The 16,200-nt window shown below is 41.8% G+C and overlaps 1 protein-coding gene across 1 annotated transcript in view; it reads left to right on the top strand.

Moving 5' to 3' along the window:
* CUBN (cubilin) overlaps positions 1-16,200 on the top strand; it is a 283,623-nt gene that overhangs the window by 121,154 nt on the left and 146,269 nt on the right. The window contains exon 29 of the mRNA XM_047868193.1: positions 12,167-12,348. Coding sequence (XP_047724149.1) covers positions 12,167-12,348 — 182 coding nt within the window. The remainder of the gene's footprint in view (positions 1-12,166; positions 12,349-16,200) is intronic.

The raw sequence follows: 16,200 nt of genomic DNA, 5'->3' as shown, positions 1-16,200 counted from the left end.
TCAAGAGAACACATTCCCTCAGTCTTTGCTTATGTGGGGGATTTCATAAAAGAGCTATTAGTAGCCTTAGGCAGGACTACTTAGGTATTTTTGGGGGGAAATTAGTCCAGTCGCCTTGGTCTCATTTCATTTCCTTGGAAGATATTTTACACTATTTTTATACGTTTTGTTCAGAAATCTTCAATAATTTAAAACGTATAAGAGAAAAGGACTGAGTGATTGACTTCTCCTGAATTGTAAGCAAAGAACTGCTACTGAGAAACCATTGTTTAATTTGGCTGGAATGAGTAGATTAGGAAGAAAAAGGGCATATTAATCAAAATGAAAAGATGACGAGATTGGCTATACTTCTCTGGGTCAAAATGAAAGATTTTTATCCTCTCATGTACAGGAAATGAAAATTTATACTATGTGAAAAGTCCCAAAATGTGGCTCCATTGGGTTCATTTCTCTTTAGTGGGGTACTAAGGCAAAATACTTCAATATTCAGCCTCAGGATAGCTCAGAGAGTCAGAGAGCTATGATAATCTTAATTGTGAATATTTCTATGACATCTTATATTGTCATTTAGAAGTCATTTTATAACCATGGACAGACTCAAGTTTGAGCTCCTTGCATCTGTTTTCCAGGTCATTAACTTCGTGGTATGATTTTATTCTTTCTCTCTCTTTTTTGTCCCTACCATTGAAAACAGATCCCTGCTGTATGGAAATTAGTCAGACAAATGATTATCTCAGAGTATGGAGTTGGGATGAGGTCCTTATGGAAGAGGAAACTTTTTAAACCTTCACTGATTTCTTGGTGCTAAAAATCATTATCCTTAGTTCTTGGCTTTGCTTTTCTCCTAATGTGATACTGAGCCCTAAGTCTGTCTGTAGCTTCTTCAACCGTAGACTTTCCTGAGTCTGAATGTGTGTGTCCTCTCAAAATGCATGTGTTGAACCCTACTACCTAAGGTGATGGTATTAGGAGGTGGGGCATTTGGGAGGTGATCAGCTCATGAGGGGTCTGGGATTAGTCCTAAGAGTTCCCGCTGCCATGTGATGTCTGTGACCCAGAAGAAGGTCCTCACCCTACCATGAGGGTACCCTGAGCTCAGACCTCCAGCTTCCAGAACTGTAAGAAATGCATTCCTGATGTGTATAAGCTATTCGGTCTGTGACATTTTGTTATAGCAGCCCAAACAGGCTGAAACAAACCTTTTCTATCCTCTAACCTTATCCTTAAGCAACCATTATCTAAACTTCAGTGTGATAAATGGGAAGTAATTGATATAAGAAGGAGCAGGGAGAGCTTACCAACCCATGCTCCTTCACATGTTACACTCGGAACGGCTGTCATTTTGCGTCTGTCTTTGGGTTTGGCCGCCCTGTCTATCAGGAAAACAATGGGGGTAGATTAGCTTCCCTAAGGCTGATGTAACAAAATACCACAAACAGGGTGGCTTCAAACAACAGGAAGTTATTTTCAGACTTCTGAAAGCTAGAAGTCCAAACTGCACATGTCAGGAGGGCTGTTCCTCCAAAGGCTCTCGGGAAGGATCCTTCTTTACCACTTCTAGCTTCTGCTGGTTGCCGGCAACGCTTGGCTTTCCTTAGCTTCTAGATGCATAACTCCAATCTCTGTCTCCATCTAGCCTTCTTCCTTCTCTGGGTCTGTGTCTAGATTTCCATCTTCCTCTGAGGACACCAATTATATTGGCTTTCAGCCCCACGCTAATCCAGTGTGAGCCTCATCTTAGTAACATCTGCAAAGATGCTGCATCCAAATAAGGTCACATTCACAGGTCCAGGTAGATGTGATGTCTGGGGGACACTATTCACCCTCGTACATGAGCTTCTGCAGGTTTTGACAACTTTCTCTTCTCTTGGAGTCACCATGCTTTGTCTTCTTTCTTCTTCCTTTATTCTCAGGAGAACCTCACATTCCTTGGTCTCTCTGTTACCTGATCTTCTTGTCTGGTTTCACCTGTGATTGCCCGATCTTGTGCTAACCCACAAAATCCCCCAGAAAATTAATATGCACGTCCTTTTTTTTTTTTATTTTTTATTTATTTATTTTTTTTAAAGTTTTTTTTTTCAACGTTTATTTATTTTTGGGACAGAGAGAGACAGAGCATGAACGGGGGAGGGGCAGAGAGAGAGGGAGACACAGAATCGGAAACAGGCTCCAGGCTCTGAGCCATCAGCCCAGAGCCCGACGCGGGGCTCGAACTCACAGACCGCGAGATCGTGACCTGGCTGAAGTCGGATGCTTAACCGACTGCGCCACCCAGGCGCCCCAATATGCACGTCCTTAAGATCAGATCATATCCTTGAAATCAGATGGATTCTAGGGGCTCCGCCATTGGTCTTGACTTCAAAGAGTCTAGTGATCAGATTTTCATGTTTTTCTCTTAGTAGGATAGATACCTACCATTTGCCTTTTTCCTGCATCCCCAGAGAACAGCATCCACTTTTAACTACTGAGAAATTAACTGGTAAAATCAGACCAGATATTGCTGACTTTCTGTGGCTCTTCTACATGTCATAGGCACCTTTGAACAGCTTTGGCCATTTTAGGGAGCTCACATTTCTCTCTACCTCTGCCTTCTACCCCATCCTTAAATTTTTCTGGTCAGAATTGCTTTAACTACATTATTTGCATATCTCACAGATGAAACAGAAGTGAGGCCTCTGTAGTCCACGGAGCAGTTTAACCTTGCCTTGGGTTGGACCATCCCCAAATTCTGAGTTCCTAAGTTACCATTTTACATCCTACCTGCCCCACCAGAAGAATTCTGGCAACTTCCTCCTGCGACCCCACTGCCTCCACACGCTGCCTTGTAGCATGTCAGAGGGGAGTTGGGCTACCCAGTAAGGCACCCCTCAAGGTATTATCAGAGAGAACATTTTTAATTTCTAATTATAGAAAAACAACACATGCATCAGTTATTTTAATGAAGTGTATGGAGCATCATGGTTTACTGTGTGAAAATGTATTCTTTTACCATATTTTGGCTTTTCAGCTCCTTTTTAACATTGACCACTGACTTCTCAAGTGTTTCCCTCAGAAATTTAAGGATATGGGTGTGAAGATGTCCTGTTTGGATCTGTTCTCTGTTCCTTTTCTTGCAGCCTCGGTGGGCCTTGAACACACCAGTTCCACGCTGACAGTCCTCCCAGAGCTATTGGTTTATGGAAAATAGTTTCAGAAAAATGCCAAGTATAAAGTAACAACTACATCTGAGCAATCGTAGGGAAATACAGAGAGAGCTTTAAACACTTTGTACCTGGGATTCCATTTCCCTGTTTCATTGCTGGTTTGCTTTTATTAGAACTTTTTAATTTAAAAACAACAACTCAAAACTTTGAGGATGGAACATACATAGATTATGCCTCATTTTTATGTGTGCCTTCTGAAATTTTATAACTTGCTTGTTTTAGACCAAGAAAAAAAAACAGTGATAGCAAAGTCCCTTTATGAAAAAGATTTAAATGATCTCCACAAGTAACCAGGTTTAGCAACAGCTTTTAACTCTTCCTTGTTATGAGTTCAGTAGATCAACGTGCTTCCTGATGATAAGGTAAGCACTTCCTTTCAGCTGATGACTGGGAGTTTGGAGGAAAATAAATCAAATAGATTATCAGTCACCAGTACTAAAAGTTTTAGAAAGATTAACTAATTAAAACTGAAAAACATGTGATGCTCTGTAGGACCTTATTTTATTCCAGTTCAGCTGATGTCTAATAATGTTAATATATTAGATTTCATCAGATTTGCCCCACATTAAATGAAAAAAGTTTTTGCTTTATTTATTTTTTTCAGGTTGCTGTGGTGATTTTCCCCTCACTAGATGGACAGAATAGTAATGAGGGTGGTGTTCAACATTGCCATTCCGATGCCTTTGGGCTCAAGTGTCCAAAAGGCACAGTGGAAAGAACACAGAACTGGGAGTAAGGGGCGTGGGGGTAGGGGTGGAGGAGGGATGGATAGAGATGGGGGGTGGCCTCAAATGTGCCATTTACAAGGTGACCTGTGAGTCCAGTAGCCCTCTGGAGCCTCACTTTGCTCAACTCTATTGTTGATTTATTTTTAAGAGAGGCAGTGTGAGCAGGGGAGTGGCAGAGAGAGAGGGGGACAGACGATATGACGCGGGCTGTTTACTGACAGCAGCGAGCCCGATGCAGGACTCGAACCCATGCACCATGAGATCATGACCTGAGCCAAAGTTGGACGCTCAACCAACTGAGCTACCCGGGCACCCATACTTTCTTTGTTCATCTCTAAAATGGGCCTGATACAATCATTCTTGCCTCTTGTATAGAGTTGTTAGGAATGTCAGATAAGATCGTCATGTGCTCATTAAAACTGGTTTGAAAAACCATGAGCCACCCTGCAAATATGAACTATCTTTGCTGTAGCTTAATGAACAACTGATTTCTTACCTTTCATCGAGTATTCGTGAAAGCTATTTAGCTGATATGGTGATTCTACCTCCAAATCTTTCTCTCATCTCACCTCATATCTGGATGAATTTTTGTTAAATTATAACGTACAGAATGTATTCAGTGACTATCACGTGCCAGGCAGTTAACTAACAGTCTTACTTTGGTTATTTCATGTAATCTGTGCAACAGCCCTACGACATTAAGTATTAGTGCTGTTACAGATAAAGAAACTGAGGATAGAAAGGTTAGTTATCCAAGTAGTAACAGAGCCAAGGTTGGTCTTATGCCATAGTCTGTGCTTTACTTGGAATATTATTATATTTTCAAAAGTTTTGCAACTTAGCATGCAAATTACACAACTCTGAAGTCATGTTGTCTCCTCCACGAAAATCTTCTGTTACCAGTTGGCTACAAAGAGCCACTTTCTGTTTCTTCCAAATACGTCTCTGTCAAAACCCTTTATTCATCACTCCACTGTCTGCTCCTTTGTCAGCCTTTTAAAACCTTGCTTTATGATTTTCCCTATGTTGACCCCTGAAGTGCTCTCCTGAATCATTGTCCTCTATATGAGATTCCTAAAGCCCGGTTACAGAAAACGTATTTCTTTCTGTCACATTTTATTATTCATCTGACTGGTCAGGTAACATGATGATGGAGAGGATGCTGGAAGTCTACACATCACCTCCTGCATTACTTCCTGATAGCCATTGACTGGTTGATGTGACTTCCTTCATCTACAGCCTTGTCTGGCCTCCATCTCTCTTTCCTTCCCCTTCCTGTGGCCCCCCCCCCCCCGCCATCACCCCTCAAAATCATGGGCGTGATTGACAGCAACATGATGTTAGATTGTCGCAGAGTCGCCCACAACTGTGTGCCTTCTCCATAGTTGCATCAGGTGTGATATTCACACATGTGTCTGTACCGTTATTTCTGCTCTCAAAGACATGTTGACACGTGCGATTTTCCAGAAGCCTTGTTGTTTCTGTCTCCAGAATGGGTGGATGGATTTAGAAATGCATTTCCTTCTGTGATTCTTTCAGGAGAAAGTGTATTTTAACAAGAGATTGTCAAGACCTAAGCCCCACACCAACGGAAATAGTGCAGTGAACAAAACGCTTTTTCCTCTTCCAAGCCCCCCACCGCCCCCCAAATTTAAATTTGACAAGAAAGTAAACTGAGGATAATTGTTTGTGTAGAAAGTTTTTAGTATTGGACATTAGCAACACTGATAACAACTATAGAGGTAGAGCACCTTCCCTGACAGGTATATTTTTGAATTCCATAAACCTTGTTAAGAACAAAACAAAAACCCACCTTGTCTCTCTTCCATAGGAGGTGCAGAATAGTACATCAAAATGAACAGCTGTGTCACCCAATATGAATAAGATATTGATCAATGAGGCAGAATTAAACTTAGCTGTTGATTCATTTCAGCATCTGGCACACATTTTCTCTGTTTTCGAATTACACACAGTGAGACTTTTGAATTGTCTTCATATTCCTTTTCCTTGATGATGGGCTAGTATAGGTTCTAAATCCCATTTCTTGTATTGGAACTGACTCCCTTTTCCACAGCTAATTAAGTGGAAAATGATGCATAAATCAAATTTGGAAGACTCACATTCTACATTCTTTAAAAACCCCACAATTTAAAAAAATTTTTTTAATTTAAAAAAGAATTTTTTTAATGTTTGTTTATTTTTGAGAGATAAAGTGAGAGTGGGGAGGGGCAGAGAGAGAGGGAGACACAGAATCCAAAGCAGGCTCCAGGCTCCGAGCTGTCAGCACGGAGCCCGACGCGGGGCTCGAACCCACAGACCGCAAGATCAAGACCTGAGCCGAAGTCAGACGCTTAACTGACTGAGCCACCCACGTGTCCCTGCTTTCATTTATAATTTAAAAAGTCCAGCTTTTGGTGTGACTTTCTAATTTTCCATTTTCATCCATAATTATACAACTCCAAATTCATGTTGTAATGTTTCACTTTTAGCCTAATGATAGCTTGAATTTATGAAAGTATCAAATAAATTCACTACATATTTAATTTTTTGGCTAATAGAAATTTTCTTAATTTTTTTGTGAATATGTTTTCTCTTGTCACTAAAAGAGAGCATAGAAAAAACCCCAGACATCATTCATTTTTTCAGTTTTTAAAATGTATATTTTGACAGATTTTCCTTTGCCTGATATCATCTACACATCTGTCAAAGAATCCCCAAATCAAGGAAAATGTGATAAAACCCAAGAAAGTGAGGCATAGCAGGCTAAATGTTGATTAAAATCTCTCATCTGTGGACTCAAAATAAGTCCCAAAAGAGAATTATGCTAACATTATCCTATTGAAACTAACAAAAATTAAAATATCTTTTAGCAATGCAATATGATCATTTATTTATTCTTGTTTTGTCTGTTTATTATTTTTTTTTATTTTTAAGAGAGAAAGAGAGAGAGAGACAGAGACAGAGACAGAGACAGAGCGTGAGTAAGGGAGGGCAGAGAAGAAGGGAGACACAGAATCTGAAGGAGGCTCCAGGCTTTGAGCTGTCCGCACAGAGCCCGAGGTGGGGCTCCAGCTCATGAGCCATGAGATCATGACCTGAGCTGAAGTCAGATGCTTAACAGACTGAGCCACCCAGGTGTCCCTGTCATTTATTTATTCTTATTTGTAATTTACCACCAATTAACAGGTAAAGGATAAAATAGAGTTCACTGTTTGTTTTTTTTTTTCCAAATCAAACATATTGAAATTACTCTTTGCAAACTGAAGGGAAAACAAAAAGAGTTTAGTGATTTACAGAAAGGCATATGGGGATAGCACTTTTTAGGTCTATAAATGGAGTTGTTATTTTGTTTTTTGTGTGTGTGTGTTTTTTTTTTCCCAGAGACACTAAATATGCACAACTTCTAGATCACGTATTGCATATGCTCAATAAATATTTATTGACTGAATAAATAGTAATTGGAAAGTTATTTCTATCTTTTTCAGGATGTAGAAATACAGAGTTAAATTTAATTATCAGAATTAATTTTATTTTCCAGTACTTTATACGTTTACCATGAAATATCACTAAATTAACTTATTCTATTTTGCATTTGATGTGAACTTTTAAATCAAAGTTTTTAACCTTTTGATACGTTAAGCCTCAGAGGTAGTGAGTGCACAAAGGATAAAAAGAAAGCTTCATAGTTTTCAAGTGCCAATACTTTCTTTCTCTCCTCGACACACAGTATTTTCACTCCAATGGGGTAATTTTTTTAATATCTTTTTTTGTTAATGTTTTTATTTATTTTTGAAGGAGAGAGAGACAGAGCATGAGCCAGGGAGGAGCAGAGAGAGAGGGAGACATAGAATTTGAAGCAGGCTCCAGGCTCTGAGCTGGCAGTACAGAGCCTGATGCGGGGCTCAAGCTCACGAACCGTGAGATCATGACCCGAGCCGAAGTCGGACACTCAACCTACTGAGCCACCCAGGCGCCCCTCCAATAGGGTACTTTTTTTTTTTCAATATATGAAGTTTATTGTCAAATTGGTTTCCATACAACACCCGGTGCTCATCCCAAAAGGTGCCCTCCTCAGTACCCATCACCCACCCTCCCCTCCCTCCCACCCCCCATCAACCCTCAGTTTGTTCTCAGTTTTTAAGAGTCTCTTATGCTTTGGCTCTCTTCCACTCTAACCTCTTTCTTTTTTTTCCTTCCCCTCCCCCATGGGTTTCTGTTAAGTTTCTCAGGATCCACATAAGAGTGAAACCATATGGTATCTGTCTTTCTCTGTATGGCTTATTTCACTTAGCATCACACTCTCCAGTTCCATCCATGTTGCTACAAAGGGCCAGATTTCATTCTTTCTCATTGCCACGTAGCACTCCATTGTGTATATAAACCACAATTTTTTTTTATCCATTCATCAGTTAATGGACATTTAGGCTCTTTCCATAATTTGGCTATTGTTGAGAGTGCTGCTATAAACATTGGGGTAAAAGTGCCCCTATGCATCAGTACTCCTGTATCCCTTGGGTAAATTCCTAGCAGTGCTATTGCTGGGTCATAAGGTAGGTCTTCCAATAGGGTACTTTTAATGATACTGGAATTTGCCTTTAAAAGGCACACACATAAGTGCTATTGATGAGAAGAAACCATGACAGATTTAAAAATACGATCTGGTTTTGTATTTTATAAACCTTGTTTATGTTTGTTTTAAATCTTGGGGAAAATTACACTGTGGGTCTCCAGAGCTGTAAGTGGGTGAATAAAATCAGTGCTGTAGTTTTTCAAAGCATCACTGCCTGCCAAGAACCTGATATTATCATTCCAGCTTTTACACTGACTAGTTTAAGGGTATTCGTATCCTGTTATTCACAAAGGAATTTACAAGGTAACCTAAAACCACTGGAAAAGACAATGGAAAATGTCAGGCAGATTTTTAGATGAATCAACTATGATAAAAAAAATGGAATTAGATTGTCTGGTGAACTGGAGTGAAATAAAAATGAGAACTGGGAGATACCCAAGATTCCATTTCCTTGTTCTCTTTTATGCGATGTGGCCACCAAGGTATTTTCCTCCAAAGATTTTTTTCATTGGATTTTTTTTTTATCTGATACAACCGGTCTCAGGATTCACAGAAGCTGAAAATGTAGGCTGAAAGGAAGAGGGTGGGGTAACGGAACGCTTTTGCTTCCCTGTGATGTATTTTAATAGAAGGTGTTACAACTTCCGATAATTTTTAGGGGGCCACTGTGTCACAAGATTCCAGAGGGCATCACGTGGTGGCATCTACTGTGACCGGTGCCCCCCACAGTTGTGCAGTGGTGCTGAGTAAACTGTGCTGATTTTGGCTTCAGGAACGTTTTCCATGTGTTGTTCTAGTAGGAAAAATATTTTCTAATCTTTCATGGCATTCATGTTTTTGTGACATTCACCAGAGTCTATAAACAATATCAGTGCGTCTAACTTTAAACTATTCCCCTCCCCCCCCAAGAGGTTTTAATGAGAAATGAAGGTTGGAACTTTACAGGCCCCAGGAAAGATACTACCCTGTGCAACAAACTTGAAGCCTGAAAACACAGGTTTTCAACTAGAAGGAGGAAACGGGCACTCCAGAAGGTGGTGGCATTTGGAGCTGGAATCAGATTTCTGTACTGAGATCAAGGTTCTTCTTAGAATTCTCCTCAGCTCTTTTCAGCTAAGTCGAGATTCTGTATGGAGAGTATTTCTTCTGAATCCTTTATAAATCCTTTTTCTAACTCACTGTACAGGGCACATTTGCATGGGGTAGAGAGTAGACATGACCTCAGCTTTAGGGGCTTGTTTTAAGTCATGGCAGGTTAATTGTACTCATGTGACAATGCACAGATGTTCATCTTGGAGTGAGGAGGTACTGCCATTTCTTAAAATTTATTTATTTTGACAGAGAGAGAGAGAGAGAGAGAGAGAGAGAGAGAGAACAAGGGGGGAAGGTGCAGAGATAGAAGGAGAGAGAATCTCAATGATGCGGGGCTCGAACTCACAAACTGTGAGAGCATGACCTGAGCCCAAACCAAGAATCGGAGGCTTAACCAACTGAGCCACCCGGGTGCCCTGGTACTGTCATTTTATAAACCCAAAAAGCCTTGATACGGAATAAGAGGAGATACTTGGAACAATTTGCCATCCAGTAAAGAGTATGCTGAAAAAATAAAAAAGGTGACTTTGATATGTTGACAGAGCAAGCAATGTTTTTTAATCACCAAAAATTGCTATTGGAAAAAAAAAGTGATCTATCTTTTCCCCCTAATTTTACCTTTATTTTTTTCCAATTTTGTCATGAAAATTTGAGCCTTTCTCAAATTTTACTTCTTTCACAAAGTTTTCTCTGCCTCTCCATCCTCAAATCTCTGTCTGGATTTCTACACACTACGTGAGTCTGCAGAATTCAGTAATTAAGTCCTTGGGCCACTATCAGATTTCCTGGACTGGTGTCCTGCTCCAACCACTTATAAGCCAGGTCACCTTGGGCAAGGCACTTGACCTCTATTTCCATTGATTTGCTCACTTGAGAAATGCAGATAATCATAACCCAGCTGCTTCACATGGTGACTATGGGTATTCAAATAGGGGGAAAAGCTGTAAAGCACATCTAAGTGCGTGGTGGCAGTTTTCCTTACTATATACCGTGTGTTGCAATATTTGGTTTGTTGTTGTAATCATTTGCCTTAATTACTTTCTAAGCCATGCTGTGTAAACATTCATAAAATGTAAGCTTCATGTTTGGGTTTTACATACCCAGTTTCTATTTGTTTAGTTGGTTTTCAATTAAAATTTAAAAAGTTTTTTTTATTGTTTATTTATTTTTGAGAGAGACAGAGCGACAGAGCACGAGCAGGGGAGGGGAAGGGAGAGAGGGAGACACAGAATCCGCAGCAGGCTGCAGGCTCCGAGCTGTCAGCACAGAGCCTGACACGGGGCTTGAATTCACGAGCCACGAGATCGTGACCTGAGCCAGAGTCAGATGCCTAACTGACTGGGCCACCCAGGTGCCCCTGTTTAGTTGGTTTTTAGATGTAAGTTTTCTGGGTCAGGACCTATATCATTGGTTGTTTTTGTTTGAAATAGACTTTATTTTTTAGAAGAGTTTTAAGTTCACAGCAAAATTAAGTAGAAGGTAGAGTTCCCATTTACCCCTGTCCCCATACATGCAGTGCCTCTCCCATTATCAACATCTGCCCCCACCCCCACCCAGAGGGGGACATTTGTTACAACTGGTAAACCTACAGTGACACTGCATTATCACCCAAAGCCCACAGTTTACATTAGGGTTCACTCTTGGCATTGTCCCTCCTGACTGACAAATGTGTAATATATATATATCCACCATTATTGTATCATACATAGTAACTTTACTGCCCTAAAAATCTATGCTCAACCTATTTATTTCTCCTCTCCTCTAGCCCCTGGCAACTACTTATCTTTTTTACTGTCCCCACAATTTTGCCTTTTCTAGAATTTCGTAGACTTGGAATTATATAGTATGGAGGCTTTTCAGACTGGTTTCTTTCATTTATTAATTTCTTCCACATCTTTTTCTGGCTTGGTAGCTCCTTTGGTGTCAGAGTCAAATAATATTCCATTGTGTGGATGGACCACAATGTATTTATCCTTGTAGCTACTGAAGGACAACTTGGTTGTTTCCACGAGGAAACAATTAGCAATACCAATAAACTGCTATGGACATATCATTTATTATTTTTTTTTATTTCCTATAGTCTCCCATACAAAGGTAATAACTTTTAGCTGTTAGTATTCTAGATCTTGGGTCTGATAAGGACTTAGAAATAACACATTGCATACAAGGAAACTGAAGGTCGAGAGACATGGTATTCGCTAACACTGCTTACGTAGTTCATTGTACTTCCTACTGTGAAATTTTTTCCTAAATATAATGAAGAAAATCTAAAAATTGGAGTTCTATTTAAAACATCTTACCAAAGTTTTGATGTGGTGAGAATAAGGACTGAGAATTTTTGTACCAAATGTTATAATCAATATATTTTTTAGGAAGAAATTTAGTAAGTTGTAGCCATGATTTTTTTCTCATTGTTTTATAACTGCTCAATTATAACTCTATTATAACTTTATGAGTTTTCCCCTAAATTAGGCATTGTGCATTTTCAGTTATCTTTTGCGTAGTTGGATGTTTGAGTTTTTCCTAATGGCCAGTGTCCACTTTGAACTGACTGAGCCTTCCTGTTTTAACAGGCTGTGGCGGGGAGTTGTCTGGGACCACGGGCACCTTCAGCAGCCCCGGGTACCCTAACACGTACCCCCCCAACAAGGAGTGCATCTGGTACATTAACACAGCCCCTGGGAGTAGCATTCAGCTCACCATCCACGACTTTGATGTGGAGTATCACGCAAGGTGCAACTTTGACGTCCTGGAGGTAGGAATTTAGATTGCTTTCCTAGCGCATGCCAAGTTTGGGGTAGAACTGGTGATCACTGTGCAAATTATTTGCAGGGGCCAGTGGTGTTCTATTTTTAGACATTTTGATGAGAATCACTTCTTTGTGAGTGATGTTTATGGGCAAATGGGATTACTATCTCAGTTTGGCTTTCCCTAAAAGCAGTGACTCTTGAAGGACTTGGGGGCAGGCAGTTGGACTAGCAGGTGGTACCAGAAAGCAGGAGGAAAGGGGACAGTGGGAGGGAGGGTGAAGGAGGAAGAGCCAGTGATGGGAGCCCCTGTGGGCCACTTGAGCTTTATCCCACTGGGACCCGCTGAGGGGCTATGGGGACTGCTCATCAGAACCGTGCCCCTAAGGGTGAGAGTCTGAAGCACTGGTCCCCCAGCTCCTGTCCCCATTGATGGATTGCACTGGGGATTGTTAATGCCCTCCATTTCAGTCTGAGAAAACTCCCTTAGGCAAGGCAGTGAGGAGGCAGAGTGTAGAGAAGGGGCAGGCTTGGGGGGGGGGGCAGCTGCAATCTGAGGGGGGTCAACATGGTGCAGGGCACGAAACGCAACACTACTGCACAGGGTTTATCTCAGATAGTTGGGATGACCTTGAGAATCTGTTACAACCAGCCATTTATCGCAGGGCCCTGGTCATTAGGAACCGAAACTGAGTGCAAAACTGAATGGATTCCTATAGACAAAGCGCCTATCGCCTCAGCTCTGGAGATTGCTAGAGCGTTTCATGGCAAGTTTCTATATCTAGTAGAACTTAAACTCCATGAAAGCCTGGGTATTTGTTTGTTTGTTTGCTTCGGTTTTGCTTTCCTGCTATACCTGCCGCAGAGTACTTGGCAAATAGTGAATACTTGATGTATATTTGTGGAAAGAATGAAAGCATACGCATCCCTGACATGCCATAATAACGTGCGTTGGTGGTGGCTTGCAAAGGGACTGTGACATCCATTTTCCCCTTTGAATGTGAAATAATCCAGCAGAGTATGAAGGGAATTTTGTCCCCGTTTTATTGTTATCCAAACAGGGGCTTGGAAATATTGATGGATCTTTCCATGACCCTGAGGATAGTGGGTGGAAAAGCTAAGAACTGAGCTCATCCGCTCCTCGGTGCTGCACGTAAGCCAGTACGTAAAGATAGACAGAGGTGGGTAATGTGCAAGTTATTGGAATGAGCAGCACAGACCTCATAGGAAACTTAACGTTTAAAAACTTTACTTATAAAACAAGTCCCTTCCTTGAAAAGAAGTGGGGTTCCCAAACCGTGCCCTCACGGAGTGGACGCAGACTCACAGAATTGCGTTTAGCAGTGCCAGGCTCTCCAAAGGCGGATAATGCTCAGTAAGTGAAATCAGAGACAGAGCAGGTACGTCCTTGGGTTAAAACCTCTACCCTTGTCTTCATGTAAGTACTGGGTGTTGCCAAGTCATGGCTCCATCTCAGAAGAGGAAAGGTTTTAGGGGAACAAGGTAGCTCTTGAAATTCACACTCCCAGTATGAGTAGGAACAACACTCACATGTGGAAGGTTCAAATGGTCCTTCTTGCCAGCAAGGAATTTTTCGGTGGCATAAAATCCCTTAACACTTACAAAGGGCTGGCAGCAGACTTTTCCACAGTAATGTGAAATGTTCCGAACCCTTCATTTTCATATTCCGAAGTGCCTGTGATTGTTGCCCACTTGGCAAAATGTAAATGGGTTCATTGTGCTTTGCGTTTTGTCCTGCCCATTACGTGAGAAAGCAGACTGGGGCTGCTCGCTGTAAGTGGCTTGGGGACAGGGGGACAAAGCAGGGTCTCCAGGCAGCTGTGTTTAGGCAGGGTCCTGTGTCTGCACAAAAAGGGCTCTGAGAAGAGGCTACAGTCAGCCTGGGGCTTATTTATATTAGGACAAGTCAGCCTGGGGCTTATTTATATTAGGACAAGGTGGTCTCCCATGTTCCATCAAAATCCTTCAAAATCTTGAGCCCCTTAAGTGTTTTGGGAAAGCTTACTTAAGGCTGAAATGAGTCACCCCCTTACCTTTTGTTCAAAACCCTTATTTGACATCCTTGCACATGCTCATGGCAGGTGGAAAGTGCTGTAATAAATTTGCACTAATGATGATAAAATGATTTTTTCCATCTCTCATACCGTAGCTGCTGATAACACGTTAGCTATAGGTTTCAGAATGTTACCCCTGGTAGGTATGTGGCCTTGAGGCTGCTGATTTTCTTGACCCACTCTTCTCAGCCTGCACACTATCCCCTCCTGTTCTGAGCACAGCCAAGTAGGACCTCTCTGTCAGCAGGTATTGGGGCTTACTTGGGTTTCACCAGATTTTTACCAAGAGCCAGTATTTTTTCTCCTAAAAACTCATTGTGCGGAAAGTGGCCAGTTGCATTAAAGCAACAGCCGTTTGGTTACTCATAACCCTGGAATGCTGACTTGATTGTAACAATAAATGGAGCTAACAGTGCAGAAAGCGATGTTCAAAACAGATTAAAACCATAGGCTTTGAAATGTTCTATATCCTGAGCATTTGCTAAAAACACGTTTCTTAATCTCTGATCATCAGACCCGGTTTTTTTCCCCCCGAAGTTTAGTCATATGCTGTAGTCGAATGAACCACACCCTGAAATTCTTTCCATCTTTTTCCTCTTTTGAAGAGTCACGCGTTAAGTCTCGGTTTTATTTGTGGAAGCCAAAAGTACCGTTCTATTGTTTGGGTCATGGAAACACTCTGGGCTGATTTTATTTCAGTCTCTGAGAAAGAAGCCTGAACCTGCATAAAGCAGAAAAGGAAATCCACTCCTTGGGGCAATAAATCAGGACAATTGCTTGGTGTGGTCAGTTTATTCCCTCTGGTCTCTCTGCGATGGTCCGTTGTGAGCCCAGCCCTGTTAGAGTGGAAGCAAAGAATGTCGAAAGCGGCAGTGTTGATTCTTCTGGAGGCTTCTGGGCCCCACCGACTCATCCCCGTTATGTTTGTGATCTTAAGGGGACCCTGGGCAGGGAAAACAAAGAATATTTTGCCGACGTGCAAGTTTTCTTTGTCAGAACTAAAGCCTTGTGCTCAGTGTTCTCTCCAAATGTGTGCTGTTTATTGAGCATGGCTGATTAGCAGCACAGGCTGTCAGTTTCATGCTCTGAGGACTGTGTTCTGGGCGGGGGGGATGGGGAGTGAGGGGGGGGGGCAGGCAGATCCCACAAACAGCAAAGGACGGGGTAAACCAGAAGCAATCTGTTTCTGCCATTTGCATATGTGTACGTGTAAAGGGCCACACAGGGCTCCTCCTAAAGTCCTGCTTTTGATGGGACTTAGGGGGCCACACAAACATAGCTCCTCCTATGAAAATAAGCTTGAAGCCATCCGCCTGCTTCATTCCTTTGCAATTAAAGCCCTTGTGCTCAGCCCTCCGTGAAACAGCAGCTTCATTCATTTTGGCCTTTCTCGCATCGCTGGGGGGAATTAATCAGACAAAGAAATCATTATAGATTCAAATCACACACTCCTCACCAAAAGTAGGCTTCTTGTTCTTGCTCTCTCCTCTCAGAGAACTCTTGAGTGATTCCCCCTATCAGTCAACAGCTGCCCTGAGGGTGGGCAAGGACCTGGGGGCCTGGGGAATCGGGGAGAGCACAGCTAGGTGGGAGGGCTGCACAGATTTCAGAGGTGTAAGGGCGCTGTGTACAAATTCACCCAGCGCCGCTTTCCCTGGTCCAGTTTTGACCCGGAGCACAGAATTATGTAGCCTATCCATGTGGGGCAGAGGGAAGGACCCAGACACCATTATGCCTGAAAACTGTCATCAAAAATAGTGTTTCTTCTACAAATTCGAGTTTGGC

This window comes from Prionailurus viverrinus, chromosome B4 (genome assembly GCF_022837055.1).
Source record: "Prionailurus viverrinus isolate Anna chromosome B4, UM_Priviv_1.0, whole genome shotgun sequence".
Classification (NCBI taxonomy): domain Eukaryota; kingdom Metazoa; phylum Chordata; class Mammalia; order Carnivora; family Felidae; genus Prionailurus; species Prionailurus viverrinus.
This window is presented reverse-complemented; position numbering and strand designations above follow the sequence as displayed.